The sequence below is a fragment of the Camelina sativa genome, chromosome 19, assembly GCF_000633955.1.
Source record: "Camelina sativa cultivar DH55 chromosome 19, Cs, whole genome shotgun sequence".
In the NCBI taxonomy this organism is placed as follows: Eukaryota; Viridiplantae; Streptophyta; class Magnoliopsida; order Brassicales; family Brassicaceae; genus Camelina; species Camelina sativa.
The window spans coordinates 8,997,179-9,016,689 of record NC_025703.1 but is presented as its reverse complement, the minus strand read 5'-3'; the positions used below and the strand labels follow the sequence as shown (position 1 = coordinate 9,016,689).

The 19,511-nt window shown below is 36.2% G+C and overlaps 4 protein-coding genes and 1 pseudogene across 7 annotated transcripts; 1 reads left to right on the top strand and 4 right to left on the bottom strand.

Moving 5' to 3' along the window:
* LOC104765642 lies at positions 1,870-3,014 on the bottom strand (annotated as a pseudogene).
* LOC104765641 (surfeit locus protein 1) lies at positions 4,884-7,746 on the bottom strand. Its single transcript, XM_010489392.2, has 6 exons — positions 7,464-7,746; positions 7,276-7,376; positions 6,517-6,755; positions 5,870-6,044; positions 5,368-5,651; positions 4,884-5,265 (listed from the first exon to the last, which is right to left on the bottom strand). The coding sequence occupies exons 1-6, from the start codon at positions 7,657-7,659 to the stop codon at positions 5,196-5,198; spliced, it is 1,065 nt and encodes a 354-aa protein (XP_010487694.1). The 5' UTR covers positions 7,660-7,746; the 3' UTR covers positions 4,884-5,195.
* On the bottom strand, positions 8,818-14,700 carry LOC104765639. 4 transcript variants are annotated; one of them, XM_010489390.2, is made up of 12 exons: positions 14,624-14,700; positions 14,483-14,512; positions 13,876-14,172; positions 13,700-13,777; positions 13,075-13,607; positions 12,252-12,863; positions 12,011-12,165; positions 10,461-10,651; positions 10,229-10,362; positions 9,594-9,919; positions 9,384-9,487; positions 9,072-9,142 (listed from the first exon to the last, which is right to left on the bottom strand). In XM_010489390.2, exons 3-12 carry the CDS (start codon positions 14,168-14,170, stop codon positions 9,072-9,074), a joined length of 2,499 nt encoding a protein of 832 aa, XP_010487692.1. In that variant the 5' UTR covers positions 14,171-14,172; positions 14,483-14,512; positions 14,624-14,700. The 4 variants fall into 4 exon arrangements, with proteins under 4 accessions (XP_019096985.1, XP_010487692.1, XP_010487691.1 ...); XM_010489389.2 differs by having other exon boundaries at positions 14,483-14,691; XM_010489391.2 differs by lacking the exons at positions 14,483-14,512; positions 14,624-14,700 and adding an exon at positions 14,422-14,442.
* LOC104765637 lies at positions 17,501-18,185 on the bottom strand. The gene is made up of 2 exons (XM_010489387.2): positions 17,836-18,185; positions 17,501-17,730 (listed from the first exon to the last, which is right to left on the bottom strand). Exons 1-2 carry the CDS (start codon positions 18,136-18,138, stop codon positions 17,566-17,568), a joined length of 468 nt encoding a protein of 155 aa, XP_010487689.1. The 5' UTR covers positions 18,139-18,185; the 3' UTR covers positions 17,501-17,565.
* On the top strand, positions 18,767-19,486 carry LOC109130804 (F-box/kelch-repeat protein At3g16740-like; the record flags this gene model as incomplete). The annotated part of the gene is made up of 1 exon (XM_019240852.1): positions 18,767-19,486. A coding segment is annotated over exon 1 (720 nt), but the record flags the coding sequence as incomplete, so codon positions are not given.

The window sequence follows — 19,511 nt, the reverse complement described above, 5'->3', positions numbered from 1 at the left end:
GTATGGATCCATGGTCAATAATTTTCACAACTTAAAATAAAATTATTCTAAACCATATTTAAAAAAAAAAAATAAGCCCAAATGGAATTATAACTATATATATATATTAAACATTCAAATAGAGAATCATGTATTTCGTCTAAATTTCTTAGCCAAAATTTATTAATAACATTATTATATGAGTAATTCTTTAAAAGGAAATGGTTATAAGACATAAACTTTCTAACATGATAGATCGGGACGAGATGGAATGGGATGCGACGAGACGAGATTTAACACCCTGTAACAAAAATACTTAAATATTTTTAACAAACACGGATTGTGCTTGATTATTATAGATAGATTGAAAAAAAAATGTATATTTTCCAGCTGATGATCATATTTATTTTCGCTATGGGTTGCAGTATTTTACATATACACCAAAATATTGACAAAACACCATAAAAGAGTGGCAACCTAATTTTTATGGAATATATTAATATTATACAATTAAAATTTGACAACCTAAAAATGATTATTATTTGAGTGAATATATGTTTTATCAGTGTTTTTAAGTAATTTATTTTACTAATTAAGTACATATACTGAAATAGTATAAGTAAACTGAAACGAGTAATTCAAATATTGAAAAACAATATACTGATCAATATTTTTTTAAAAAGAGAGACATAAATTTTAGATAAAAGTACAAATCAGAATATATAGGTACTTAAAATTCAATTGTCATGTTTTCACTAATTTAGATAAGGATTGACTATGTGACAAGTAATTAACCATTTTGGAATGGGCACTTTGAAAATTTTGCTATTTTTGAAAACAATTATATTTTTGAAAATTATAATTTTTGGATACTTTCAACTAACTAAATGAAAAAAAAGATTTAACGGAGAACTCTGCTATTCTGTCTAAATTTCTTACCTAAAACATTGTCTACCGAGTAATTATATAAAAGAGAAAGAACATCAGATAAAAAATTCTGATAGATACAGGACGAGACGAGATGAAACGGATGAGACGGAACGAGAGGGGATGGGTTGGGACGTGAGGGGATGGACATGATAGGACATTTTTCCCGTTCCGAACTAAACACGATTAGGGTTTTTTTTTATTTACATGAAAATAACGTTTATAAAAAAATTTTGTCCCGTGCTACAGCACAGGTTACTACCTAGTTTTTTAAAATTCTAAAGCCGGCAGAAAACACGTATATCCGTGGAAGACTTAAGTCTGATACACAGGAAACACAAGGTATAAAACTAAAGTCAAAAGAAGAGCTCTCGTGGAAAGATAATATTAGTCACGGGGCTAAATACTCAAAAGTTAATGTGGAAAGGACCTGCAAACGCAAATGGAAGAGATCCTAACCGCGAAAATTTAACCCAACTAAAAATGTATACCTGGAACATAATAAATGTATACATGGCCTTCCTTACGTACATGGGATGCTTTTAATAATCAAATGAAATTTTAATTTGCAAACCGTTTCACCACCAGTCACATAGCTCTCTTTCAAACATTTTCGTAGTTACTAATTAATTTTTTCTTATTATAAATCTATAACTAACTTTTCTTTTTGCAGAATATAGAGCAATTTATATTATATAGAATGGATGAAGTTTGCTCTATATTATAAAGGTTTTAAGTATGAGTTAAATAGTTCATACATGTTGTTTCTTTAAAGTTTTCTTGTTTGGCCTGGTAACATTGACAATGGTTGACCTTTTGTTATTTGTGTATAACAAAAGCGTCTTTGAACTTTCGTGTGAGATAGTATTTACTAAACAAACATAGAGATACAGCATATCGATAAGTAAAATTTAGAAAATGAAATAGCAACATTGAGAGCAGAAAACAATTTTTTTATGGAATTCAGATTTGTAACTAATTAAGAAAAAGCCAGAAATTTAAACTTGATGCGACACAGAAGGAACCGAGATCAAATTTGGAAGATAGAGACAGTGAGAAAACCAAACAATCCCAGAATCTATCGGAATCTTCTTCAACATATCTTCTCCCCTCACCATATAGATGCAAGGCGCTCCACTTTCGCTGTCGAAACAACACATGATTAGCGTATTGTCAAAGATGAAGTAACTAATGCCACAAAACATTTTGAGTAGCTTAGGCAAGTTAGTTGTTGGCAACGTCATCAACTTAATCCACACCGCATCCTCCTCTCTAACAATCTTCGTTTCCCAAATCTCAATCTTCCTTGTTTCGTAGCATTGCTTTAACAAGGAAAGCCGATCTTCCTTGAAAGAAGAGAGGACAAGTACATTGTTATCGTCATAGCCCACCGGACACGGCAGGAGACAAAAGGGTTTGAACATCTCCATGGAGAAATCAAAGGTTTCGATGAAACACTCATGAGTCTCGCGATTACGAGAGACCCAATAGAGATTCCCGTTCACGGACAAATGATCCGGGGAGGGGCAATTCTTATAAGGAGGAGCATCAATATACTTGAACGTATGGGAAGAACACTCGTAGATCGCAACTCTTTCGTAACCTTCCTCGAGAGTGGCTCTGACTCTACGGAAGCAAAGAAAATACCCCAAGATTTTGTAGTAACCCTTTTCGGGTCTACTACTGTCGTATCCTACAAAGCAAACATTGAAAACTTTTTTATCCTCGAAATCGATCCATCCAACCTGTCTCAACCACGGATTCCAAACCGCAACACCATGCTTCCAAAATTCACGAAACAATAAACCATCACAAGCCGTGATGGTGGTATATCTCAACTCCATTGGCTGGCAAGGAAAATCATAAGCTAGCTCACGCAGCTCTATCGTTCCGCCGCTAAGATCGACGTCTATCGAGTACATCTTCTACGATTCGGTCAGCAAGATTATTTGGGGACGGGAACGAGACAAGTGTTTGCTGGCGAATCTCTTGTCGTTGAAAATACCGTTCCAGTGTTTACATACTGTCCTGAACCGAACAAGAGATCGAGCTGGAAGCCGAGACATTATCTCTTCCTCCATGTCCCAAGGTAACTTTACTGACGCCATTCGGTGTTCTGTTTTACAATTCCCTTTTTTCTTGGTCAAACTGTTTTTTTTTTAATAATTTTAGTTCCTTAATGATCTGATTAATATATATATATATATATATTGGAGAATTTTGTCCCAAACAGACGAGGAAGTTCAATTAAAATAAAATATATATTGTGGACAAAGATAAAGTTTTTTTGGGTTAAACTGTTTTTTTAATAAATTTAGCTGCTAAATTACCTGATAAATATATTGAAGAATTTGTCCTAAAGTCGATAAAAGGATATATATATATATATAAATATATTATGGAGAAAAATAAAATCTTTTTTTTTAAACCGATTTTATAATTTTAGCTTGTGAATTATCTCATAAATATATATGGGAGCATTTGTTCTCCAAAAAAGAGGATGTTATTATATAATAGATTGGAGAGAGATAAACTTAACTTCTTCTTTTTTGGGTAAACCTGTTTTTATAAGCTACAGTTTTATCTGATATAAATATTAGATAATTTATCCCACAGAGAATAAAAAAAGGATTGTAAAAAATTAGAAAATCAATCCTCAAATTAATTTAAATAAGAAAATGTATATGTATATATATATATCGATGTGGCGTTTAATATTTCCCAAAAAAAGTCAACCATTGTAAATGTTGCCAAGACCAAATAAGAAAAGAAACATAAACGAAATTGATGTGCTAACTGGTTAAATCCTACAAAAAAACTTACTCTTCGAAGCAAAATGACTTTACCTTTGAAGCAAAATGACTTTTTCCTGATTATACAACTAAGACCATGAATGTAAGAGGGTTTTTAAATAGATTTTAGATTATAGTTTTTGGTTTTTAGTTTTTGCAATAAATTTTAATTTTTGGATTCAAAAAAAAAATTCACATAAGAAAACAGAATAAAAGAGAGAATCATAAGTTTTTCTTAAAATCTCTGATTATGGCCTTGAATGGCATCTGCTTTTGTATCGATGTTTAGCTTTTGATTCTGCAAAATTCATTTTTTAAGTCATTCACGATTATAAAATAATAGATTTCTTATAAATTAGGAAAAACAGATTCCAGAGGATTTTGACAACTCCTTCATAAAATCCATAAACCACATTTTGTGGGTTTTTGAGCGTGATTTTTTTTTTCTTTTCTCCTAATATATTTTATTCTAATTTAGTTGATTATCAAAAACTATATAAAACCAAAAACTAGTCAGGTACCATTCAAGATTTTGCAAAAACTAAAATCTACACGAAAAATCAAAAACTAGATAGATCAAAAACCACAATCCCAAAGCTAAAAACAAAAAACTAAGGCCATGAATGGTTATTACTTTTTAGATGGTTTATGGTTTTTAGATTTTAGATTTTAGAAAGAACAATGGTAATCACAAAGCTTTAGGTAATCACAATGGTAATCACAAAGCTTTAGGTAAACATATAGATTTTTTTTTAAAGCTTTGCCTCGTAATTAAATTTTAACAAACAAAAAAATGAGAGTTTATAAAATTTTCATGTAGGTAGTTTATAAAATGAGATAGTTTATGATAAAATATATAACTAATGAAAAGTTTTGCGAACAATCTATAGGATGTGCACTAATTAAGCACTATTAAATCAGCTAAAAGTATTTGCGTTCTCTTAACCCCTTTCATCTAGAGGGAAGATGTCTTATTTAAATAAATTTAAATCTAAAAGATGTTATGTCAAATAAAATGAGTCAAACTATGTGTTATTAACCATCATACCTTTGTATATTTGCTTGGCGAGTTGGTAAATACTAAATACTCAGAGTTTTGGGTTCAGTTACATTAATTTATGTGCTAACTGGTAATACAATTAACACGAACCAGTGCTCATATTCTACTAGGAAGAACATGAACCGTTACAAATTGAAATTTTGATCTTAATAAATAACAACAATCTTAAAATAAATATGTTCTACGATCACGTCTCTCGGTTATTTATAACTCTTCAACGTAACCGTATTTTACCTACAAATGACTTCAAATTCGAACTTTCGTCCATCGTAGAATAAGAAAATTACAAATTTCTACCAAGTTATCACAACATTAAGAATTTCACCGAGTCCTTTTTCCTTATGAGAGCTTAAACCTAAACCCATTCTCAGCTGCAATTATTACTTCAGCAGACAAGTGATAAAAAGGATAAGATTTGATTTGAGCAGAGATATATTTTATCTGCGGGCAGACTTTGGCTTGAGTCTCTTGTAAGCCATGAAAGTGACAGCCGCAGAGAGAGAATACCTGTTCAGCAATAGACAGACACAAACACAATGTCATTCATTTACCATAGCAATTAACACCAGACAATGCCAAGAACGCCTCATGTATCTGTATTGAGTTTACCATGTTATTGAGTAGTTGAGATGGTCCTGTGGCATGACTTTACTACGAATCAAGGTGTTTATGTCCTTAGGAACAGGATACGGTCTACTCCGATCTATGTCTTCATGGACGTCCTCTACATATATTGTGTTTTCAGGAAGGCCTACGGCTCGAGCCATCGCGGGAACATCTACATAGAACCACTGCCCGGTACTTGGATCATTGGATGGAACAAATATGCTCGGGTTCTCCCCTCCCCTGATCACACCTACGACTCCTACAGGCTTAACCGCAGGTACTTGCTCCTGCAAGATTTCAGTTTTCACAAGTCACAACGTATGCAAGAGACTCGATAAAGACAAACCAAGTAAGTAAATCTTGCAAATAGCTGAATTCAATCTGTCTCAATCTTTCTATCCCGATACATCCAAAAGATTACAGTTCGAGCTAAAACAAAAATGTGAGAATCCGGCCTTATGATAAAAGAACGAAGTTTTGAACAAGAGGGTATAACAAAACCAACCTCTGTAATCACTGGCGTCTTAGACCAAAATTTCCACCAGGAATTTCGTTCGTCGGAGATTGATTCAGCTTTTGTTGACTGGTTTATAATGAAGTCAGCATCTGTGGATTCCGGTGACTTCTCTCTCCAACTTCGAGGAACCCATCCGCGATTCACCAGAATAGGTGACTGCATGCTAGAGGAAAAAGGAAAATAAATATCCGACTTCAGCAAACAATTAACAGCTATAGCTAAAACCAGTTGCCAAAAGTACGTAAAAGTCAAGACCAATCAAGGCGTAAGTGACCTTGCAGCAGAGCACAAAGAAGAATAGTACCTACTTAATTCTAAAAATCTTTACAAGTTAGATGCTGTCTAACAGTTATTAACCAAACCATTTTAGTATGTCAATCTCTGCCCATCAGAGTCTCCAAAAGAATACGATTAGTGTCAAACAATCAAGGACAAGTGTTTAGCGAGTATAATGGGATTAGAGAAACCAGTGGCCTATTGGCTATTACACCCTGAGAAAGAGCTTTAATAATTTCACAGCCAACACTGAAAACATGAGGATAAGATCCTAAATTTTAAACTATGCGGCTGACAAAAAAGCCAAAAAAGGGTAATAAAAAGCTTTATAAGCAAAGAGTAAGGATCATTACCCTCACCTATCCAGGTCACCAGGGATCGGCATTAGAGGTGTGATGACATAGAATCCATTTTCAGTAATTCCCGATATGGACCTAGACCGTGGACCCAAATAGATAGACTTTTGCTCGTCAAATACACCCTTGCAACTAACCCGTCTAAATTCTAATGCATCCAGATTCTTATCAGGAGAATGTTCTGTATTTAGCTTCATTGGTTCCATATTCAACCGTTGCTGTTGGTACTCCAGTGTTTTGAACTGCGTTAAACAGGGAATGAATAAAGCTTTAGGATCTACTCAGCCAAAAGCACCATATAATGTTAAAAGTAGCAGCTTCAGCAACTATTTGGACGAGGAATGGAAAGGACATCAAGTAACGGAATAAAGAGAAACTGCAATCAAGACATAGGCATGGTAGCGAGTACTGAGCATGGGTTCACAATCCAATAAGAGTGTCGTCAGATCACTTATATGAAAGATTTACGAACACTTGAACATCAATGTGATGTAATTCTCATTTGAACTTAAGTGGTCTATATAACGACACACCTAACTACACTACATTGCCTCAGCATAGATCAGAGTGTGACCCAGATCACACAGATCACGAATCTAGTTACTCTAACTCCTTTACTGATCCCAAAACCACCACAAGAACTGGTGTGAAAGCAGATTACATAGATTCCAGCTAACAGACTAATACAAACTATAACTCAGCTAGAGACATGAAAACAAAATGTCAAAGGACTTGCATTGATTTGGAAATAACTACACAGACCTTTTCCTCTCTTCTGACGATCTGCCATGAGCCGAGGCCGAAGGTAATCGCACCAGGCAAGAACAACAGCAATTGTGACCACTTGGACCCTCGTTTCTTCTCTGAAACAAAAAAAAAGGCTTAAGATGTTTCACAAATTGATTCTTAATATCCCCAGATTTCAAGCTCAAGCATCGGAATACATATACCTTGCGGTGGAGCAGAAGAACTCGATTGGCTTCCAAGTGCGGCGGAACTAGAGGAGGAAGAGTCGGCGACGGCAGAGAAGTGTCGTGCCCAGAATTGATTCGGTATAGAAGGAGAGGCAGAGCTACTGGTTGTGGCGGAGCACCAGTGGCTCCGTGCGTTCGATCTCGTAAGGAGTTTAGACAACGATGTCGCCATCTCCGTCTCTCGAAGATTTTTGATCCCGGAGGTCTAAAGGGTTTTTGCCTTTCACGACGACGACGACGACGACTTGGGTCACTGCAAACAAAATGGCTTCAGATTTTGTCGAGCTGTGTTCCCCTGCATTTGGGTGTACCTAAGTTCCGGTGCTCATGATGACTTTTTTTTGTGCTTCATTTTGTAACTTGTTTTTTTTTTTTTTTTTTTTTTTTTTTTTTTTTTTNCAAGTTTTCATTCACGAATTCATGATACACTGGTTTATCCACCGTTACAAAAGGCCTGACCCAAATTGGCTCTAGAGAGAATAACTTAGGGTTATTATTCTAAAAAGAAAGAGACTCTTTGCTACTCTGTCAGCCACACCATTACAAACTCTTGGAGAAAACACAATTTTCACCTCATAAAATGTTGGAAGCAATTCTTTAATGTCTTGAATTATAGGAGCAAAAATTGGCCAGCTTTCATCATCATTCAACATGTTGACAACCGCCAATGAATCGGATTCAAAAATGATTTGTTTGTAGTTCAACCGAGACATCATGCTTATTGCCATTCGCATCGCTTCCAGCTCAACTTCCAAGACTGATCTTGCTCGCCTAACTGCTTGTGCTCCCAACCATAGTACTTCTCCACGATGATCCCGAAGAACCCACCCAATACCACTCCGAGTACCATCATTATGCCAAGCACCGTCAGTGTTACATTTGACCCAATCGCTCGGAGGTGGCTTCCATTTCTCATGTACTGTCGTAGCTAAGGTAGGTGACCTTATGACCGGTTCTTTATGGTCTTCATGCTCTTTCCTTGTTCTCCATTCCTCTACATCCTCCAAGGCTTTCATCACAGCTTCACTAGTATCAAAGTCCTTACCACCAAAGATATAATCATATCTTGCTTTCCATATCCTCCATAGTATCCAAAGAACAATGATATCCAAACCTTCAAGCTGAGGATGTTGAGACTTAATATTCAAAACATAGTACATGTTTGTGTAGAGGGAATCAGCCCATTTTGTAACTTGTTTATCCATTAGATAACTTGGATCTTGGAATTTATTATGTAACTTTCCAAAGATAATTAGGATTTTGTTAACAGATTAATCTTCGGTTTTGATGATCTGATTCTATATATAAGCAAAATGGTAACAGATATAAATTTGATACCAATGAATGTCTTGTCTCTCTGCAAATAAAGAAGCCAAAGAAAATACATGGTTCAAATAAATAAGAAAAACACCAAGTGGGGTTTTTACAACATAAATTATCTTCAAACCTTGAAACATCGAAACCAAAATTAATTTTCAACACACAATCTTTGGACTGAGCCTCTATGGATTGAGATGTAACTGCTCTGTGTTTGATGACTCTTTTTGGCTCTCTAACAGTAGGCAAAAGTGGTTTCGGGTAAGACTAGAAAATCCCAGAGGAAATGCTTGAAGTTGCGTTTATCTTCAGAGACTGCTCTGGAATGTATCTACGACCTGTCACACAAACGATCCCGTTGGTCTTACACTCCCATTAAACACGAGCATCTAACATTCTATGATTAGGATTCACTCCCAATCTAATCATGTTGAAGACTCTACATCCAAAAATACATTCTGAAGATTCTACAGTGTGCAAGCTATTAATGTGTTCATATGTTTTCATGGAAAGAGAGAAGAAGCAGGACAAGTGTTTCTAGTCATTTGCTGAGAACTAGAGAGCTTTTTTTTTGCTTACCTTTCTCCTTGGCGTGGATCTGGAGAGTGTCAAGAGTGATAATGCCATCCGTCAAAGGGAGTAGCTCTAACTTGATCGTAGCTGTAGACTTCGAAGGAACACATCTGATGCATTTAGAAAGTAAAAACCCGTTATCAAATTATAATGGTAAAAGAAGTAAAACCATACCCAAGAATTAAGCTCATTGGATATTATTTATTTGATGTTTACCCCAAGGGAACTCGACTTTGTAGCCAGAGATGTGTGCAACCTAAGCCGCTCTTCGGAACAACATCTGAAGGATTGGAAGATTCACCATCCTCTGTTCTTGTCTCCAGTGGAATTGGTGGTAACGATTGGTGTTTACGCATCGTTGTGTTGCGTTTCTCGCTTTGTACCCTCTCCGTGAACTCTGAGAATCCTAGGAATGGGCTTACAGGGGACGTAGGCGTGGAGTTTAGGGAAACTACAGACGGAGGTGATGTGAAGGATGCAGGAGCGAGAACGGTCAAAGACAGATCTTCTGATGTCAAATTCGATGCCTGAAGAGTTAAAATCTGAAACCAGTAGAGAAAAAGTATGAGGTACAAAAATAAATACGCCATTTGGGATATAAGTTGAGTGGTCTTTGCAGATGGCCAGTGGTTGGTTTGATTTGAAAATTAGAACCACACTGCAGTTAGGGAATTTGTACAAAGCCAGCCTTAACTGAGGAAGGCACAACTACTTGCCAGAATTTAGGGACAACATCTAATTAAAGCTCGAATCATTTGGGTAAACACTAGTATTACTTCGGCTACGAATGCCTCCCATTAGTTCATGTATTGTTGCATTTAGCTTCTAGAGATATTCAGAGAGAGAATGACCTGAACAGGTAGTTGAGAGGCTCTCCCATGAGGACCACAAGGCTCTCCTGACATCTCAGACGCAACAGAGATCATCAGGTCCCTCGAAACTCGTGGTCTCCATTTTGTCCGTTGTTTGAAAAACAGCCTTGATTCTGAATCCAACATTGAAAAAATAAATAAGAATCAGCTATAGATCTGAACAGAAGAAAGACATAAAACATGGGTACAAACCATGGCAACATAGTTCTACCTGTGTAGTTGCACCGGCATGACACCATAACCGCATACTGATCACCACTTAAACCGCTCCCTGTTCTTTCAAAATTTACAGTTGGAAGAGATAAACTCGATGATTTGAGTTCTTTTCTTGCAGCAGAGGGCTTCAGATTACTCCCAACAGAAAATGCAGGTTTCACGATGAATGAGTGCTCCTCACCTTTCCTGAAAGGTTACAAGAAAAATTTAAGGGTAGGTAAAGGCACTCTATAGTGTTCCTAAAAGCTGAAAGGGTCATTCTAACTCCGGTTTTAGTTTCCAACCGACTATGCTTGTTGAGGCTAGTTTCTCTAAGAGACTCAGCTAGATCTAATAAGTAGTTTTACGATGTCTTAGTCACTAACCAAGATTACCTAATACTAAGGAATTTTTTTAGTATTTTTTGTCTATCACATCATTGAAGACTTCTGAAACTTACTGGCCATTCAAACAACCCAAGAGAGGATACCTAAAGCAAAATGCTGATATCTAAATCCATCAATTATCAAGAAGAGTGATGGGGGAAATTTCAATACAACAGAAACCATTCCGAAGAACTTTAAGAAAATAGGCTAACCTGAGAGTTAAATTCGGCAAACTGTGCTCACTTCCAGCTTCAATACATGCAATTGGTACTGAGGAAGGGGAAGCACATTTCCCAGCCTCTTCAAAAACAATTGTTATGGCGTCTATGTATATTACAATATCTGGAGCGTGGATAGGAGCCACATTCTGCCAGGGGAAAAAGCAAAATTAAGACGCATCTCAGAAAATAACTGACCACAGTAATACCAAATTTTAACAGCAATGAGACACACCTTTATCTGAACGCAGAGAAGATCATCTGTATTGCAGTCAGCTGCAAAAGAATTTATCTCAATCGGTTGGATGATCTCGAGTTTCCTCCTCCACCTTCTACCAGGAATGCAGATACCTTCGAGTCCACAACGAACAGAGAACCTATCCCGCTCCAATGGGACACCCCGGAAAGATAAAAGCTCTTCAGTCCCACACTTCTTACCGTTTCGTAACGTTTGACCAGAGTAACTGTCCCAATCTTCAATATCAAATGATGGTTTTGAGCTTTGTGTTTTCATGGGTCCAGTAGTAACTGGTGCGGTGTTTGGAGGTAGAGCGGACATGGAGTAGCTTCTAAAATGGCCGAATGAGAAGAGTTGAGAGCCTGAGGTAGAAGAAATCGCTGGCTTGTGTGCGGAGCTGCTTATACTTGGGCTAGGGGTTACAGGAGGTGCAAGAGAGCGGGTTTGTTGAGAAATAGTGTTATCCAACGGTATCAACCACTTTAAAAGGTTCCCATAAGGATCCTTATCGTTCTCAGAATTCTGGTCCTTGTCCTGATGCTTTTCAAACTGCAGTATCTCTATGATAGGTTCTTTGGGACAGTCTACAATATAAACTTGTAAAGAGACCTGCATCCTTCCAAACAAAAGTGTNATCTAAATCCATCAATTATCAAGAAGAGTGATGGGGGAAATTTCAATACAACAGAAACCATTCCGAAGAACTTTAAGAAAATAGGCTAACCTGAGAGTTAAATTCGGCAAACTGTGCTCACTTCCAGCTTCAATACATGCAATTGGTACTGAGGAAGGGGAAGCACATTTCCCAGCCTCTTCAAAAACAATTGTTATGGCGTCTATGTATATTACAATATCTGGAGCGTGGATAGGAGCCACATTCTGCCAGGGGAAAAAGCAAAATTAAGACGCATCTCAGAAAATAACTGACCACAGTAATACCAAATTTTAACAGCAATGAGACACACCTTTATTTGAACGCAGAGAAGATCATCTGTATTGCAGTCAGCTGCAAAAGAATTTATCTCAATCGGTTGGATGATCTCGAGTTTCCTCCTCCACCTTCTACCAGGAATGCAGATACCTTCGAGTCCACAACGAACAGAGAACCTATCCCGCTCCAATGGGACACCCCGGAAAGATAAAAGCTCTTCAGTCCCACACTTCTTACCGTTTCGTAACGTTTGACCAGAGTAACTGTCCCAATCTTCAATATCAAATGATGGTTTTGAGCTTTGTGTTTTCATGGGTCCAGTAGTAACTGGTGCGGTGTTTGGAGGTAGAGCGGACATGGAGTAGCTTCTAAAATGGCCGAATGAGAAGAGTTGAGAGCCTGAGGTAGAAGAAATCGCTGGCTTGTGTGCGGAGCTGCTTATACTTGGGCTAGGGGTTACAGGAGGTGCAAGAGAGCGGGTTTGTTGAGAAATAGTGTTATCCAACGGTATCAACCACTTTAAAAGGTTCCCATAAGGATCCTTATCGTTCTCAGAATTCTGGTCCTTGTCCTGATGCTTTTCAAACTGCAGTATCTCTATGATAGGTTCTTTGGGACAGTCTACAATATAAACTTGTAAAGAGACCTGCATCCTTCCAAACAAAAGTGTTGACTGAGAATCAGTAAGTCCATTAACTAGGTTATAAAAAGTTCAGAATGTATGAACGAGTAGTGTGGTAAATTAGACAACGGATTACACAAGAAGAGGAATTTCACTGGTTCAGATATAATTTCAAACAGACTACCATAGTTTTATTATCAAAACAGAAGAAAGTAACAAATTTACCATCACATACCACTATATCTCCATTGGGTAAGGCACAGCATTTTGCCTTACTTCTAGCTACACCTCCAGAAACATTAGGATCGAATTCTCCTCTATCTACAAAAGCACTAACACAAGGTCTACTTTTCTTCTTTTCATCCATCTCTGTATCTGCGACCAGAGAGCTTTTCTTTGACCAAAGTGGCTCACCAGACTCTGCAATCCTAACAAAGAAATGAGACTTCTGAAACCTGGAAAGCAAGTCTTCTGTTCGTCTCTTATGATCTTCCATCCTCAAAATTGATTCACCATCAGATAAGTCCTTTTGTGAATCCAAACTATCTTTACCAGGGCTGTCACCATTCTGAGTCGCAAACTGAGCATCAGGACTCATTTCTCCATCCCCGGACGGTGTACTCGCCCCATCAGACATATCCCCATTTTGTTTGTCCGAAGCCTTTCTCTGTCCAGTTCTGCTCATAACCTCAGCAACCTTAAAAGGGGTAATGATCTCTGCGTCTCCTTTACTCTCAGATAAGCATGCAAGGATTTGAATCTGCTCCCCTATAGTAGAAAAAAATGTCTTTGATGTCCAGTAGCTAGTCGCAGTTTAAACACGCAAATGATTGAGATGATGTGAGAAACAACATACATACCAGGAAAAACAAAGGAACGATCCAGGGAACGTAACGAATGAATATCAACAGACTCAGACAAGTTATCCGGGATTTCCTCTGTAAATAAGAAGACATCACCAAATCAGAGAATAACTAACAAAGAAGAAATCAAAAGCTTGAAAATTTTGAAGTAAAAGGAGAGTAAAGTTAATTACTATATGGAATGGCGATCCATCCTTGTTCCTCAGAGACATCTGAGAATCTCTCCATACAAGAGGCACCAGACTTTGGAATTGACTCTCCACTACCATCATCGTCTCTAGATCCATCAGCCACACGATCAAGATCTTCAACTGATGGGTATTGTGGGAAAGGCTCTTCAGCTATTAAACCTTCCAAAGTTGCTCCTGACTTTGTTGTCTCGGGCTGAGGTTGAGGCGGAGTAGCTGGTGGTTCGCTCACCGGAGGCCGATGAGTAGCGGAAGAAGCAGATCGAAGCAAGAAATTCATTCCTGCATCACAGAAGAATCAAAATTTTAGTCAATTTTAGAAATCCCAAATCCATTCCCCTCTCTCTCTCTCTCTCTCTCTAACCGATAATAAAGTTCACAGATTTATCAACAATCCCAACTTTATCGCATCTAATAATCACTTGACTGGATCCAAACTCAGACAAAGGGGCTAATAAAAAACGAAATCGATAACGCAGCCGATCCAGATCACAGTTAGAATTGAGCAGATTTAGCGACGGGTACACGTACTAGAAAAAAGTAAAGAAGACGGAGGTGAGCTACTTGTGTGATTCTTGGGAGCGGTGGTTACCTGATTAGATCTTCTTCGGGTCAATTCGATCTGCAAAATGTGTTGCTAGGAGATTAGGTAGTAGTTAGGTTTCTGCCAGAAGCGCGGTAAAATAGAGAGAGAGAGAGAGAGAGAGAGTGCGAGAGAGTTAAACACACACACCTCCGGCGAATGGACACAGTCAGTCGTACAAGCTATTCCTTAATCTCAGTTTTATTTTGGGTGTTCTGTCACATACACACACAGAAAAACATACAGTATTTGCTAATTTTTGTAATTTTATTCCCCATCTCAAAATAATTGAAGTCAATTTTACAAAATCAAACGTATTTACAATATAATATTTACGGTTTAAAAAAATAAGTTTTTACTATTCTGTATAATAGATATATTTTGAGATAATTTTTTATATATATTTCACATAATAAATTAAGAAAACAAAATTGACTTTAGGCTCCACAAAATCAGAATTTTACAAACTTGATGGCACACTAACACATTATTATATTACATATCACTTTTGACTTCGTTTAACTGAACTGCGCTCCTTTGACATAGAAAATAATATATATATAAATATGGTTTTACTTTTTTCTTATTGGTTTGTTTAGCATTTAATTTCAAAAAATATATATATTTATTTTAATTAAATAAAAATTTAATAATGTACATTAATTTATATTTTAAATCCATATTTTACTACTAATTGTAAATGAAATTACATAAATTACGAATTGACTATTTTCCATTTATTTTCATTCAAACATACTATAAATTTTAATTTTAATTCCTCTAATTATTTTTTTTTAGAAATATAACTTTCATCTCTTGAAATTCCATAAATAACCATTCTCACATCATCATCCACCATATCTCAAATTCTAATTATTTTTTTTGTTTGGTTTATGTTCTTGCATGTGTTCAAAACTTGTGGTAAGAATGTGATTATATATTTTGTTAGATTTATCTTATATTTTGCTCAATTTTATTTATTTGTTTTTATGTATTTCTTCCTCCCTTATTTGTCTTCTTATTATTTTTAATTCTCAATTACATATGTATAATAAAATTTTGGCGGTTGTAAAAAACAATTATCGATGCAGATTCAACAATACTAATTTCGAACAAAATCCAATGAGGGAATCAAGCTAAAGAAATCATCTTCATTCATGTATATTTAATTTATTTTTTAAAATATGCAATATTTTAACAAAATAAACTATTATAATAGAATTATTAAATCAAAAAATTTAACTCTCTCTTACCTCCAGAGGTGTGTGGTTTGCGACCAGTTCACATACCAAGAGACCACGTTTGTGCATTACTTGCTTGAAATCGTGGATTGATTTGCAAAAGGTGATAATTCAATCATACAATAAACCTACATGGGAATGATAAACAATTTCGATTTGGATGTTATTTGTTTATTTGGATGTTGTTTAGATAATTTTCCAATGAATTCATGACCTTTCATCTTGTTTGGCCTATGCATTTTCACCTTGATTGACCATATAAATTTCTAATCAATTGCCATAGCTTTGTGATTAATCCAAGTTACATTATATCACTAACCACATCAACTGAAATTATTATGACTTTGTTCTTTTGTGTTGCATTATAGTGTATTTTTCCAAAAATTAACCACAACTTTATATGCATCAAATTTTTTGGCAATAGATATGAATTTTGTGCATACATATATAGTTAGGATCCCAACAAAATGGAATGCAAATATGAGGATGTGTTTGTAGTTGTTCTGAAAATGCGCATTGTGATTTTAATGTTATGAAAAAGCACATTGTTCTAGTATGCTTCCAAATTTTCATGTTAACATTAGGATATTCTTGTTGTTTCTTGACATTCTATTTTGGTTTGATACAAAATACATGTTTAATGATCAATATTCATGTTTGATGGCTAATCTTAATTAAAATTTTTTTTTTTTAAATCTACTTTTGGTCAACTCCAATCTTTACTGAATTTCAAAGTACCAAATCATGTTGATTATGATATTAATACCATGTCATATGTTTGTTGGTAGATGTGAGCATATGATACATTTAATTAGTGTAATTAACTATATGGCATACACGTTTGACATAGACGTTTTATCGTGGATTTCATGGCTTCCTAAAAATTTCATAACATAGTTGATTAATCAAATTTAGATATTCTATTTGCGAGAAATCCAGTATATTCAATTCATATAACACTCATAAATATCCCCATTAATCTTTTGATTTAGTATATGGAAAACGAGAATTAAAAAGGTATTTAAAGCATTCAACGGGAAGTTTGGAATATAATAACTCCATGCTATAAATAAATGGGAAGTAAATTCTAAGATTGGAAGAAGAAAGATCTGGTTTTATGTCTTTGTTTTTATAACTTTTAGCCTAATTTAACATCGTTGGACTCTTAATCAAATCCTAAGTGTAAAACTATAAGCATGATACTTCAAAATCATGATAAAAATGGTAATCAAGTAGAGACATTGAGTGTATAATACTATAATATATTAAGCGACTACTGTTGTCACAAAGACACTAATTGGCTAAACAAATCAAAGGAAGAGTTTGGCTAAAACATTTACAGAAAACTGAAAAGACAATTCTTATAAGCCCAATAAACGATTTAAAAGAACAAGCCCATTAAGGCACCCCCGAAAAAAACAACTAGGGTTTACTACATCTACATGTGGCCGTCGGTATATAATATAGCCACCTCCACGACAACTTAGAAATCTGAATGTTTAGTAAGTACATTTGATTCAATCTTTGGGTCTGATTCGTGTATGTGTATATGTTTGTATGTGAATAATGTTGATTAAGGCAGCACGTCACTGATGCGCTTGAAAAAGTGGTGCTTTCGGTCCTTTTAGTTGCCAAAACTGAGAAATCTTTATGTTTTCAGGAGCACTAATGCTTTCGTTTGCCCTTGTCATTGGGCTTATGAACTCAGTAGCTCCTACAGTACTTGTTCCTCCTTTTTCAGTATTGGATTTGATTTGAGTCTTTCATATATCATAGGCAAAAAAAATATGAAGCTTGATCATATATATACGTTGAAGCACTTACAAACCCAAATTCAGATTATTATATTCCTTAGTGTTTCTTGAAAAAAGGACCCATTAGCAGTTCTAACATGTCCTGTGCTGTTGAATCTTTGGTTCCTCCTTGAGATGACGTTGTAATGTTTGATTCAGACATTGATGAAAGCCCTTGATCCTCCTCTTTGCTTGTGTGGACCACTTCATCACTTTGAACATACTGCGATTAATTGTTTAAATGAAAAAAAAGAACATTAATTTGTAATTAAAGTTAAATTCACAAATCTCTAATTAGTAAAAAAAAAAAACTTTGGAACTAATATACCTCATGAGCAAAGCTTAACAAGTCATCAACTGTGAGATCTTCGTTTTCTGGATCAGTCATGACTGGTTGAACCATCTCCGGACCATCATTATTGCTACGCTTAGCTTCATCTCCCATCTTCCTACGAGCTCGTTTAGGTTCATCTGCGTTGAGTTTAAAGTCTTTCTCTTTGGGTTTTACGTTTCTTCTCGGTCTTTTCTCAGCCTTTGGTTTGGGAGCTTCTTCTGGTTCTGATACGTTGCGTGGATCAGTTGCTTCACCGGTGGAAGCGCCACCGAGCATCCACGGTGGTAACCGCCTCATATTCCCTCCGTGTGTGAATTTCTAGATACTTAATTTTAATTGGTAAATTCAGAAATCTGATTAGAGCAAACAAATCATTTTACACTGATGACCTCATCGCTAATGGGCTGATTCAAGGCCTTTTTGTTTCCTTAAAATTTTCACATATATAAGGATACAATTAGCCCATTAGGGTAAAAAATACAAAAATATTTTGCCTTTAGATAACTACAATTCTGCATTAGGCGCCACTTTTCTCGGACTCAGAAAAAAAGATAAAAAAAACTATGATCAGTGACACCACAAAAGTTTAATACTCTGTTTTTCATTTGCACGCATGCTCTGTTTCTCTTGCGTCTGCATCCAAAGAGGCAAAACGTGGCCAAGATCGGGCTATTTCTCACACATTTCCACCTGAAAACAGGTTACTGCTAGTTTAAATGTGTACCCGCTCTCCGTCATCTTCGCAAACAGTTTGATTCCCCGGTGGAATAGGATGAGATCATGAAGTGCCTATTTTCTGACATGTGTCCAGATCTCAACCGTACATGAAGAAATCTGAGAGAAAAAAAAACCTCTCATAGTCATATATATCCGGAAGATATATGAGAAGAAAAGTAAAAAGGTTACTTGAAACACAAGTACAACGATGATATCCAATCTTCCAAGGGATATGGCGGAGGAGGTGCTTTCTAGGCTTCCGGTGACATCTCTGAGAGGAGTGAGATCTACATGCAAAAATTGGAACCGTCTATCCACAAATCGGAGCTTTACAATGAAGCACATCGGTAAAGCCAAAGCAGCAGCAAAGAATTATCACAGGAAAGAGTTTCAGGTGGTCATGATGATCCAATATAGGGTTTGTTTATTCAGCGTCAATCTCCTCAACCCATCTATAGAGCGTATAGGTAAACTTGTTAGCCTAGACGATGTTGCAGATCGTGTAGAGATATCTAAAACCTTTCACTGCGACGGTTTACTGTTATGCATCACCAAAGACAGCTCTAGTCTTGTTGTTTGGAACCCTTGTTCGGGGCAAACCAGCTGGATCAAACCCATGAATTCTTACCACAAATTGTTCGACCGGTACGCTCTAGGATGCGAAAGGAAGGACAAGTTTCGTAGCTACAAAGTCTTGAGATTTCTTGATGATTACGACTCAAGAGTGAAGGGCCGATTTCGTGAGTTTGAAATCTATGATTTAAACTCTGATTCATGGAAGGTTGTTGATGTCAATCCCGACTGGGATATAGAGTATCATCAGCGTGGTGTGTCTCTCATGGGGAACACTTACTGGTTTGCTTACGAGAAGCTTCCAACTGCAGTACAAGGACAAGTGCGAGTGATATCAGATATCCCTGATTTCTTACTATGTTTTGATTTTACAACTGAGA

Bases quoted from the DNA above. Each gene is read 5' to 3' on its own strand.
- LOC104765637 (XM_010489387.2), bottom strand. From the start codon at position 18,138: ATGAGGCGGTTACCACCGTGGATGCTCGGTGGCGCTTCCACCGGTGAA. The intron at 17,731-17,835 runs GTATATTAGTTC...AATTAATCGCAG, and splicing joins TGTTAAGCTTTGCTCATGAG to TATGTTCAAAGTGATGAAGT.
- LOC104765639 (XM_010489390.2), bottom strand. From the start codon at position 14,170: ATGAATTTCTTGCTTCGATCTGCTTCTTCCGCTACTCATCGGCCTCCG. The intron at 10,652-12,010 runs GTTAGCCTATTT...GTAACCTTTCAG, and splicing joins TTGCCGAATTTAACTCTCAG to GAAAGGTGAGGAGCACTCAT. The intron at 9,143-9,383 runs GTAAGCAAAAAA...TTTGTGTGACAG, and splicing joins GATCCACGCCAAGGAGAAAG to GTCGTAGATACATTCCAGAG.
- LOC104765641 (XM_010489392.2), bottom strand. From the start codon at position 7,659: ATGGCGACATCGTTGTCTAAACTCCTTACGAGATCGAACGCACGGAGC. The intron at 5,652-5,869 runs GTTGGTTTTGTT...GAAATCTTGCAG, and splicing joins AGACGCCAGTGATTACAGAG to GAGCAAGTACCTGCGGTTAA. The intron at 5,266-5,367 runs GTAAACTCAATA...ATTGCTGAACAG, and splicing joins CTCAACTACTCAATAACATG to GTATTCTCTCTCTGCGGCTG.